The sequence below is a fragment of the Ptiloglossa arizonensis genome, chromosome 6, assembly GCF_051014685.1.
Source record: "Ptiloglossa arizonensis isolate GNS036 chromosome 6, iyPtiAriz1_principal, whole genome shotgun sequence".
Taxonomy (NCBI): domain Eukaryota; kingdom Metazoa; phylum Arthropoda; class Insecta; order Hymenoptera; family Colletidae; genus Ptiloglossa; species Ptiloglossa arizonensis.
In genome coordinates, this window is record NC_135053.1 from 645,787 (window position 1) to 658,611 (window position 12,825).

The window sequence follows — 12,825 nt, forward strand, 5'->3', positions numbered from 1 at the left end:
GATTCGCGACGATATCCAAGTACATAGATACGTACAATTATAATCTTCATCTCGAATGATATTTAACCGATGTGCGATTAACATGTAACGATAAAATATTTTCAAATTACGCGTAATTACGCATAAACTCGATTAACGTGCAATATTATCGTGACCTATTAAGAATCGACGAAAAATTGGTTCGAGTACTCGAGAGAGTTTCGTTTGTTTAAAAAATCGAGAAGTACCGAAATCTTTCCGACAACCCATATTCGATCGGACGTCGTTTATTTTCATGGAGGGTCAATTGCTCCGAGACTTCCAAAATCGTTAACATCCGCCACGATCTAACGAGGGTAAACACGAGGGAAAAACCGCGAAACCGAAAGCCACGGGGAAACAAGGGGACGACGAAACGAATCGCAACAAGTGAATGAAAGGAGCGCGAGACAGGAGAGGGAGGAGGGCACAAAGGGAGCGACGGGACGGAAGAAAAGCCGAAGGAAACGGGGGAAAGTGAAAACACGCGAGGGTCAACGAGAAAATCGAGTGCAAAAGGAGGACAAAGGCTGAACAGGACTGCGCAACAAACAAGCCGACAGGGAACGTTGAACGTCACAGGCATTGCAGACTCTACGGCGTGCCGGCTCGCAATATCTATGCAGATAGCGATGCAAATCGGTTTGCGCATGATTAATACAATGTGCCACAACGTTTCCGCATTATGCGAACGGCTAGGCCGCGCCCTGAGCCTGGCATAATTACTGTCGTCCCTCCTCTTCATCCGCGTCGGTCGCGTTCCTCTCTGTCGCGATGATTCGACGCCAGGACGAACAGAAAGGGAGAGGGCAAGGGAAAGAAGATGGACAGAGAGAGAGCAAGAGAGAGAGAGAGAGAGAGAGAGAGAGAGAGAGAGAGAGAGAGGAGGAAGCGAGCGAAACAGAAACGAAAAGTAGCCAAAAGCGAACTTACCTGCGATCTGCAATGCATCGGTTCCGCCTGGCTGATCTGAACCAATGCAGGCGCATGAGGGTAATAGTGCAGCGTGGTCACCAGGGGTGCATCCGGTACGATAGCTCCTGTCATCGAGGTCACGGTCTGCAACGCCTTCGTTGATTCGGTCGACGCTATGGGATTTAGGGTTTCAACGTTATCTAGGGAACCATTTCGTTTGGTGTTCGATGAATCTTTACGATAAATGTGAAACATGTATTTTATATCGTTTATACTGAAAGAATTAACTGTAAGGGACGAGGTATAGTTTCTGGAAGTATTCAATTTCAATAAGAGTTTAAGAAAGGTCTCGATTTATCTGCTAGACAAATGTTTCAAAATGTTTCAGAATGTGTACTTTTTTCGACGAACGAATAGAAATTAATTGTTTCGTCACGGAGCTGTTAATAGACCTTTGCGAAATGCTTATTGTCTTTAATGCGTATGAGAATTTAAGAAAAGTTTTCGTGCACTCGTTCGACACATTTTTAAGACGAATGCAAATGGTGTACTTTATTTTATCGCGCGAGCCAAGACTAGGCGTGTTGACCAGTATCCGGAGTTAAAAACTCATCGACGAAGATAAGGTGGAAGCACCTAATTGTTCCTTGTACGACAAAATGACGTGTACCTTTAAGAAATTCAAACTTTTCTTAAACTCTTCTTCGAATCCAGGACTCATCGGAATAAATGAAAATCTTTAATAAAATCTTAATCGAATCTTATTGTTTGACCAATTCCTGTTATTGGTCAGTTAGATTTCGGTAGTACGAGATTATTTCGTAATTCCTTGTTTAATTGTTTAACAACATAGCAACTTAAATAACCAGGATTCTAATGAAACAAGGAATATGTAATTTGGAGTAACAATTTTTGTATATATTTTTGTAACTGCCTTTAAATATTTAGAAAGTAAAAGTGTTTTCTATACCAAATATTGGAAAAGAAAACTCTGACGAAGAACATTAATCATCCACGAAGTGGCTGTCTTCTTGTACGATTTCTTTCTGTTTTCAAATTCATTTATCCATCTAAATGGAAAAGGACCTAACCCGGCTCACACACTTCCATAGAAATCATTTGGTCCGTGCGACAAGTAATTGCAGCCACGGTGTGTGAAAATAATTACTCAAATATACGGTTGTGTATCTTCGGTTAAACGTTTATTGTGTTACGCTCCGACCAGCTTTCGCGGTCCAAGAGGATTTTCAAACTCCCGTCCAGACTTAATTTTAATATCTTCTGATTGTTAAAGCTTTTGTCCAAACTTTGAAATAATTGCTACCATGTACCTACGTACGAGGATGAATTGAACATCGAAGGCAACGTGTGCGTAAAATTAACAACACCTAAGTCATTCTTCATACTACATTGTTAGAGAAATAAGTACAGCTACCTGTACATGGCTAGGTTTTTACAATCGAGGTGTAATAATGCTCTACTTACAATTGCAATTGCACCGACTATATTTTCGTGATCGTAAAGGATGAAATCTTCTTAGATTCGCGTAAGAATGTTAGAATAACACGATGAAAACCATCTTGATCGAAGGAAGAGTACGAATAGGAGCAGAAAGTTTAGATACGGTAGAAGAAGTCGATTTTGAAACGATGACGAGGTCAAACAAGTGGCGCGCAAGCAACTCGTTAAACAACCCTTTCTAATCGGTAAATAATTACCCTATCTAATAAAAGATAAATCGTTTACCTTTAGCGTTTACCCTCTTACTTTGTTACGAAATAAGCAAAGACTTCTGAAACAATCTGACAGCTCACGCTCGATAGTTGGAACTTTTACAGAGGGTATTTCTAAAATATTATCAGGAAATTATACACACAAAGGTGAGTTTCCGAAGAATAGAATCGATAGACAGCTCTTCCTGGTAATTCTGATTGTGAATGCTTCCTGTTTACAATATATAACTGTTTGAACGAACATTTCCTGTTTACGGTAAAGTTCAGGTATTCTTAGTCAATGAAATTATTCAAGCTTCTGTAACACTGAAAAATAGACTTCTCGAAATAATACTTTGACATTTTCAATACTTTGCAAAAGACGAAATTAAAGAAGTATTGCGATGTAGCAGTTTGCATTTTCTTGGGCTTTTGAAAGTACGATCCGAAAGACTTTATTAAAATTCGTAAACGTAATGGAACATTTCACGACGTTGGTGTCGAGTGTACTACGTACGTAGGTATACCGAAGACAACAACAGTAAAACATTTCGTGTTTTGTTGAAAATAAAATCATATTGCGAAGACGTCATTGTAGAGAGATCATTGAAGAAAGTGATGGACGAGGATTTCAAAATGCAAAGAAAAATTACAAAACCGATGGAAAGAAAGAATTTCGTTCTCCTTCGCTCGCGGCTTTTTTGTACAATAATAAATGACTGCCATTTAAAGTCGAAGGGTCCTTTTTGCCAGAAAATGTCTCGTTCTTTTTTTAACGTACAATAAAAGTAAATGGAAAAATGAGAAAAAGGATAAACAGTATATATCCGAGAATGTACCAAATTTAAATCAGTAAGTTCGTTACACTTTGAAAAATTTTAACAATTGTTTCAAAAAATGTAATTTCGCGGCAAACGCGTTCAAATCTGCCAAACGATGGACTCGAACCACCTAATACAAGCTCAAAAATATTCTATAACTTCGTTATTTCTCTAAATTTCAAAATGAAATTTCCGTAATATATTTGCAAATTAATAAAATAATAGCTATACAAGCCTCAATATTGATAACATAATTGTGCCTGCAAAATTCTTAAAATTTCTATATAGAATTCTAGAAGCATACACGTACTTTCGTTCCTGAAATATTTGAACCACCTTTAAACTTTAGTTTTTTATTTATTCAGGAGCAATAGTGGTTCCCAGTAGCGCGTAATTCGATATTGAATTATCGGCTATGTTTTGTAATATTTCGATAGTTTTTAATATTTTTCAACTTTCCGAAAATGTACGAAAAAAGTGTTCGATATTTTCAATTGCACACCACGTTTATTTCCCTTAAATGGATACCAAAAGCTGGCAGGAAAAATGGTGTTGTCAAGGTCATTTTCTCGACTATGAATCATTCCAAGCACGATCATCCGCTTTTACAGTTTCGTCACGCGCCTCGGCTCTTGTCACATACACACATATCATAGACATATGGTCGGACCTCTTCTCTTTCACTCCTTCGAGGCAATGAAGGGATGATGATGATGGCAAGCGGCAGGGTAACCGAATAGTATCGTTGTGACAGCCGCTCTGTGACCTTGATAGGGCAATTTATTCTACCTCGAGTGTAGTATCAGGTTGTTGTACATGAAGTAGCGGTCCAGCAGACCGGTGCATTTGATTATGCTTTCATAAATGAAAATTATCAGCAGATGTCACTAAACGCGTGTTAAACTAACGCATGCAGTTTACCGATTTTACGCCACCATATGTATTATCAATGAAATGTCCAAGTTAATGTAAACTAAATTATAGATTTGAATAATTTTTTTATACGAATTTAAACTCAGGCATAATGTACCAGAGACCACACGTAGGATTAACCTCCTTTGGAATACTGGCATATATCTGTGCGTTCAGTTTTTACATTATTTTAAGAGTCGTGACACGAAAACGTCCAATAAACTTGCAGATAAAGATGAACACTTCAATTTTTCAGTAACGCAACACGACAGTATCGCAATATCGATAGATGTAACGAGTCAGAGTGAATTGTTGTTTGGTTCGAGTACAATATTTCTATCTCGAAATGTTTAACACGACGTTTAGGGGTGTTTCGATTGAACGAATAATGCAACGTTGATTCGAAGAAATTCCCATCGGAAGATCCTTTGAAAAAAGACATACATAACGACGAGTTAAAGACTTTAAATGAACTTAACGAAACATTTCGGAGAAACTGGACGTTCGTTGCTCGAGCATCTTTAAGTCTAGGATTAATTAGAAAAATAAAAAAGTTGGATAAATGGGTTTCGTTTCAATTAATGAAAAAACACCATGTACGTCAATTTCAAGTGTGAAAAGTAGGCAGTCTCCAAAGGTCGCCGACGATAGCTCGACGATTTAATATCGATAAAGCAGCGAACCATGTGCCAAAGCCAAGTCCCCATTGAAGAAGAATTATGGTGACAGTTCTATGGTCTGCAATTTTTATCGTATATTACTCTTTATTACAATCAGGTAGAACTATAAATGCGAAAAATAGCGCGAAGAACTTCGAGATATTCACGAAAAATGAAACAAAATACAGTTTGGCATCTTACTATTGCATAACAATAGTCAGCCACGAATCGTTCGCAAAATGGTTTAAAATCTACGTCACTTGGAGTATGAAACATTTTCTGACACATTTCCCCTAGCACTAACCGATCGATACTTTATTAAGCATCGCGACCATTTTTTAACCGGAACAATATTCAAGTATTTCTCAATTTCAGAAACTCAGCTTTCAAGAATAACGAGGTAAATGCACTTGTTGTAAAAATGTTTTTCATCGATCGAAATAAGTTCCTACAAATTTAATATACCATTGCCTACGAGTTAGAGTAGTGTAATTACGTTTCTAACTTGTAAAGAATAGTGTAATTCGTTGGTGCTTGTTTCGATCGATAAAAATCATTTTTACGTAACTTACTACGATTCAAAGTTTCGAGAGAGAATCTACAACTTCGCGTGCAATAACCTAAAAATATTAGAGCGCGGAACCGCCGTTTGCACTCCTGTGTGGAGTCCAATTTCTGATGATTTATTTCCACCTCAAGGACTCAATTACCAAAGTACCCAGTTCGTTTATAAAACAGAAAGACAGAAACATAGTACTCACTGATTATAGTGGTGGGGCTGTTGCCACAGTCAGCCTCTATCTTGACAATAGGCAGAGTGCTCTGTTGCTTCCTTTTGCTTTCAGTGAGAACCAGTCTTGCTCCGCCGATGTCGCCCAGAAGTTGAAGAGACGGTGGCGGCGGCGGAAGCAGAAGAGGTGGCGGCGCGATGTTTCCATTATTGTGATTCGAGTAATTTGGCCACACTACGGCCTGCTGCATTTGTTCTGTTGGTGGAAAATTGTGAAAACTCTTATTATCCTTCGATGAAATGAAATATTACAGAATTAAAATAAACTTGTATTGCATAGAATTAAAATGAAATTTGATTGTGTAATATTAAAATGAAATTCCATTGTGTAATATTAGAATGAAATTTCATTCTGTAATATTGAAATGAAATTTCATTGTGTAATATTCAAACGAAATTTGATTGTACAAAATGAAAATTTTATTTTATTATGTAAAAGTAAGACGAAACTCGATTATGTAAAATTAAAATTTTTATCTCATTATGTAGAAATAAAATGAAACTTTATTATGTGGAATTGCATTTATTTTTATTATTCTTATTATGATCATTGTATCCCTATTTTTATCATTATTATTCAGTTATGAATATTCGTGCAATTTTTTGCTCGTTCTTGTAGCGTCCTTTTAGGGTGTACGTGATTATCGATGCATACCTGCAGCATGAATGAGAAGAAGATGGCCCGTCGTCGGATCCCTGACCAATTGTAGACCACCTTGAAGACCGACACCCATTTGTGGAAAACCAACTGGCTCCATCGGCATCGCTGTAACATCGTTCAACGAGTCGTAAAATTAATACAGAAGGGTTCAAATAAAACGAAACTCGCGCTCGTCATATTTGGTACTAACATACATTAATAGTAAATTATAGTTCTCGTCGCAAAATTCACTTCGCTAAATTTTAATTTTTCATTGCGCACTCCTTGCACGTTATTTCGTATTAAAGAAAATTAAAACCCGAAGATCAAAATCTTTCTACACGAAACTTTTAACTCCACATCGACCGTAGAAAAAATATATATTAATACTTATTTCCATAATCACTCACTTTACATAAGCTTCATACCATAACCATAACCGTACTAGCTTCGATACGAATCGCTTTTGCAAGGAATTCGATAAAAATCTTAAATCGAGAAGAGGTGAGCGTCGATAAATCGTGCGTGTTCCATCTAAGAAAATAAATATTTAAGCTTCGTGTAGAAACTGTGACGGAAGTGCGACAAGAGCGTTTCCATTTCCATCGAAACCGTATTTTTCACGGTTTTCGAACGTATTATTCCGATGAAACGTTTCTCGGCGTTCTGAGAATTACCATCGCTGCAAATTAAAAACCATTTTTAATCCAAAGCGAAACGTTTGGAAAAGAATACCTATGCGAGTGTCGCCTCAATCATGATCAAAGAATCGACAAATGGCCGAAATAGATACAACGAGGAGCTGAAAGTCGGCAATTCGAATGCAGAAATACGTGAAAGATTTAGGTAACGACGGAATGCACGGCCAATGCGAATATAGATCCTGGTTATTTGGCTAAATGTCATTCGGTCACCAAGGAAGCTCGGTCATCCTTGCGAAATGGGGATGAATTTGCCCCGAAATCGTGCCGAACATCTCGAGAATGTTGCGCGAAAATAAAATAGTAGAGGAAATAGCCAAGTGGTTCGAAGAGGTCTTTGATTTTTGTCGGCCCAGTTTTTCCCAAAATGCAACGATGCAGAGAATGCAATTGAGCTTGTTCGTGCTTCGAATGGAACGTAAATGCTTTACCAGACGTTTGGAAATAAAACATGTTCAAAGTTGAGCAATTTCGTTTCAAGAATAGGAGGATCGATGGTAGAATCATCTTTGAACAATGGTACATCGAAGGGTGCCTTTACTAATGGTTTCTCGAATAACCCTTGCAGTACTTCTTCAAAGAATTTTTGTTGATATTTATTCGTCGATGATTTTTAATTCTCTACTGTATCAATTTTTTTTTTCACTTTTATTTCTATGTTCGTGAAATAATTAATATTCGATGTTAGTATTAAACGACTGAACCTGCAGAAACACTGAATATCTTCGTTAGAAAAATCGTGTGAATATTACAGATTCTTTCTTTTCTTTATTGCGTTTTTAATTAATCGTATTATACGGTAGAGCTTTTTCAAAATGAAGAACGTTTTAGGATCAGAGAGAGGCATACAAGAAAATTTTTAATCTAGAAAAACATGAACAACCGTAAACTACCGTTACTTGAAATCTATCATTGAAATTGGTTATAGAAATTTTCTTTTTTTTTTTTTTTTATAGATAATCTTCATAGAAAAAGTTTCCTTCGGTTTATTAATATTTTTCCCATTAGAAGATTTCGCAAGGGTCGTTGGCACTTCCTTACGATTAATACATGTTCGCCATGAACCTCGAAAGTAACTATTTTTAATTGCATTTTTACACTATCACATTCTTCGAACTGTATAATAGAGCATGTAACGCTCCAAATTAGTTTCGCTCGTCCGATATAAGATAAGAAACGACATTACTTATGAAACGACCTGATACATCGCCGGAACAGCCTGGAGGTTTATGCGCTCTCTGTTCCACAAATGTAACTTTAACGCATGTTTTATTTCCGTTCATTTTTCGATGCCCATATCTTAACACTTTTATCCACGTAATAATTTAGACCTCAAAACAGACATCCAAGTATTAATAACGGCAGTAACTGGCAACGTCGACGTTCGATAAATCGCTCGATTAAGTGATCGATCGTTGGAAAGTCGGAAAGAAAAAATCGATCATTTTTTAAATAAACAGTCCACTCCAAATATAGAATTTCGTCGATAAATAAAGAAGCAAAATAATTATTCGGTGATGTATTACTCATGAAGATAATCAAAAGCATCTTTATAGTCACTGAGCATTTATTTATATTCACGTTTTCGATCCTGAATGTGTATTTTAGATCTAATAAAAAATTTTTACATTGAACGTTGACCGTTTGGTCCATTGCATATTTGAAAAGAAATTGAAAATATATACACACGTGTAACTCTTTGTTGCGAATCACGGTTAATTTTCAGGATTAGTAATTTTTTCTAAAATAACTTATAAAAACGATATTTATATGGAATGCGATGAAACGTGCAAAATTCATACAACGAGTAAATTGCTCGAAATGGTCGAAGAATGTTTCTGTTTTTAACATTCACGAGAGCAAAGAAATATTTTATTTTATTTCAAAAAATTGTTATACAACCTATGTTATCGGAGAGGGCCCGCATTCGGGATCGAAAAACGTTCCGAATGTAAATAAATGCTCGACGGCAGTGTACACAAACGGTGTTTTTAAAATAAAGAAGCAAACCGGAAATGCAAGATGGGAATTACGATTTCCGCGGGCAGCGTGTTAATCAGCTGGGCAATTATGACTTTACCTGCGAGTTAGTCACTTAAATCGAACGGCCGGTAGTAATTCAACGAGTCGTTAAAAAGTCACGCTCGTTATTTCGAAAATTTCCGTATCGCTCGAGTAAATACAACTAATGGCAGCGACGTTCCCGAAAATATTTTCAGCGTCGCGCGGAACAACGTATCGTGCGAGCGAGCCAAACGCTCGTACGCGTCGAGCAAAAAGATTTCCTCGGATTAACTAAATGGCGGTCACGGGCTTGCAAATAAATATCCGATTACTGGAATGATTTATCCGACCGCGCAATCCGCCAGAGATTTAACCGAAAAAAAAGAGCCGCGTTCGTTGTAACGCTGCTAATTCACGGAATTGAACGAAAGCAATAAATTTCAAACGTGGTAAACGCGAATATTTCACTTTGATAATTACCCACAATTAAGTTTCGACATAGTATTACGTAAAATCTTAGCCGTAACACGATACATTGGAAGAAAAACAAACAAACAAATCGAATTTCGGACGTAAGAATTAATATTTAGTTCCACGAGTCTTTGCGTTTTCGATCGAACAAAATGAATATTTTCTACGTGAATAATCAGAGGAAATGTTTGAAATCGAATTTAAAAATGATTAGGGCAATTGTTTTTGGAAATCTGAAAATGGTTGCAAAACAGGAGACCTTAATATAATAAAATGGATGTGCTTGTTGTTTAAAACTGTACTTGCTTTTATTATTTTTCTATTCTGCTTCATATTTTGCAACAATTTTATATACTTCGAACCATTCCTGAACGGTTGTTTTATTAAAGGCGATCGTATTATGAAATAATTTTTAAATAATTATTTAAATACTTTATTTAATGTTCACCATCCGAAAAGTGTTGCATCCAAACAAATAACAATCGCTCAGAGTTTTATCCGTTGAGTGCGGAAGTGTGTTTTTTACTAAACCATGAGAAGGTGGTCTGTTTGATAACAATAGTTCTACGAAATTCGTCAAGTTAATCGTGATAAACATCTCCAGTGATACAATTTTGCCAGGAATAATGCCGGGAAAACAAGTTCGTTTCGTTGCACTTTTTTGAGCAATTATTTATACGCCAGCCGTAAAAACTCAACGTTTCGTCCATAAACTTCGAGACCTCTTTAGGAAATTTTATATAGACGGGTACAACTCGTGTACGACTTACAAAGATTCATACATAAATTATCCTGTCCAATTGATCAAATTTAAAGATCCGTATAGGGACTGTCCCGTCTGATTGATAAAATTTAAAAATTCATACATAAATTATTCCGTCCGATTGATAAAATTTAAATGTTCGTACATAAATGACTTCGTCCGATTGATAAATTTCAAACATACAAAGATAAATTATTCCGTCTTCTTGATAAACTTTCAAAACCCGTACATAAATTATCCTGTCTGATCAAATTTACATCTGGATCTTCAAAGTTTAACTCGCGTTGTATAAAGAAATTTTGTTGTATTCATAAATTTACCCTCTAATTAATTCATAAAATATATTCAAAATTAATACACTTGTTTAATCTATATACAAAATCAATTAATCCCTTAAAATAATTTTTTTTTGCGTATATCTATAAATGAAATATTTAATTATTTATGTCTTGAAAATTTTAGCAAAATTTCCCGAAGAGGCCTCGAAATTTGCGAATAAAACGTTTTAACGACTAGCCAATGAATAATGACGCGAAAAAGTCAAACGTAAATTTATTTGTTCTATAATCGACTTTTGTTCAACGATTTAAAATAAACGAGATCTTTCGTAATCGAATGTCAACAGAGACGCAAAAATTGGTGGCACAATGTGCTACTTGCACGTAAAAACGAGTAAAAGAAACACCAAGTTAACACATTGCTGCAGCAAATCAATCTTACGAAAGTAATATACGATCATACGATTTATTTCGGACGATATGTTTTCTGCCACGGTAAAAAAACCTTCTGATAAATAATAGCGTTACATTTGCCTGCTTGTTTCTCGCTGACACAATCGTATTACTTCCTTCTTCCATTTTGTACAACATAACATGCCAGATATGCCCTTTTGTCGTTTCCATTGTAATTCTTCAAACAAGCGAGATATTCGAGCCGGGCTTGTCAAACACGGGTATGACATTTAATGGAAATCTCTATTTACATTATATGCTATTTATACCAAAATGGATAGGTATATAGGGTGAGTCACGAAACTCGATACGAGTTAATACCTCATTAACCACTGAAAATGTAGCAAGAACTCTTGACGGTGGTTTAATGCTAAGAAAATGATGCTTTTGTTGCGACATCGTCTGAAAGTAGCGTTAGCTTGGTTTTAGATCTAAAGGTCACTTTGAGTTTCTCACCAAAGAGTTTCTTACCAAACAACAATACGTTGTTTTATATTATTCTCTTTTACAGAACTGTGTAATAGTAAAGCAATGTAATTCTTTATAATATTAACTCTCTCGGGCCGATTTCAATAATATTGAAGTACGTTAAAAGCTTCAAAAGTGTTTCGAAGTGAAAAATAATGGTCCCTCGTTCTTTGTTTTTAAGATATAATTGTTGGAAATCTGAATTATAGAAGATTACTTTTTTTATTCTTTTATGAAACCTATTCTAATCCAGATTTAACCGAAATCACTGTTTTTTGCTGTAAAATATTCTACTCTATAAACCTTGTTCAACGATAAAAAATTATTAAAAAGGTATAGAAAAGATTCGTTTCAAACAGCTGTTTAAAATTTGCAATATTTGCGATCTGTGTTGCAGGTCCATGTCGATCGCAACATTAATATATGACAGTTAAAACAAAAATTTATATCTTACAGACTAACACTGTTTTTTATAGTGATCCGTTTAAATCTTGTTTTCTAATTCTTGTTAATTGACATTGTTTTTTTATTAGGATCACCAATAGGGATTGACAACCTTCCAAATTTTAAATATACGCTCGAAGTGATTCTTGCTAATGCTATAAAGCATCGATAATAATAATCATTTAACGGATAGAACGCTTGCGAATCTTTTTAATTCTTTTAACGAAAGAAAAGATTTAACGAAACGATGGAACAAAAGTGTAGCATCGATGTTTTATATGAAACGCGTTGAAGATAAATTTCTTTACGGGTTATAAACGATCTGTTTTACTTCTCCGAAGTCCACAGTTCAAGTATTAAACCATCGTCGAGAAATTTTGCAATGTTTTTATCGATTATCGAGATATCGACTCGTAACAAATTACACGACTCGCCCACCCTGCTCGTCGTGTCCAATTTCATTGTTTTATTATACGCCGCTCGAAAACCCCGCATCACTTATGGTAGTATTTTTCAAACTGCGGGTAGTGAAATCGATATAACGGATCACCACGACCGAAAAAAGATATCTATTCTCTTGAAAGTCCTGAATCAATATTTGAGTCGAAGAAGAGAACGAATTACTACAACAGATATTATAAACCGAACAATGATATCAAAAGATTAAGTTTGTTATCGTATTAGATTAAGATACAAGAACTTCCATTATAAATACTATTAATATTTGTATTTATGCGAATTAGAATTTACAATCTCGATTCGATGAAAATAAAAAA

General features: G+C 35.7%; 1 protein-coding gene across 8 annotated transcripts in view; it reads right to left on the minus strand.

The window, feature by feature from the left end:
- Wge (BAH domain and coiled-coil containing protein winged eye) overlaps window positions 1-12,825 on the minus strand; it is a 445,841-nt gene that overhangs the window by 19,542 nt on the left and 413,474 nt on the right. For all 8 annotated transcript variants that reach the window (XM_076314128.1, XM_076314127.1, XM_076314126.1 and 5 more), the window contains 3 exons: window positions 6,483-6,593; window positions 5,799-6,023; window positions 952-1,106 (listed from right to left, as the gene is read on the minus strand). In XM_076314128.1, the coding sequence (XP_076170243.1) occupies window positions 952-1,106; window positions 5,799-6,023; window positions 6,483-6,593 (491 nt within the window). The remainder of the gene's footprint in view (window positions 1-951; window positions 1,107-5,798; window positions 6,024-6,482; window positions 6,594-12,825) is intronic.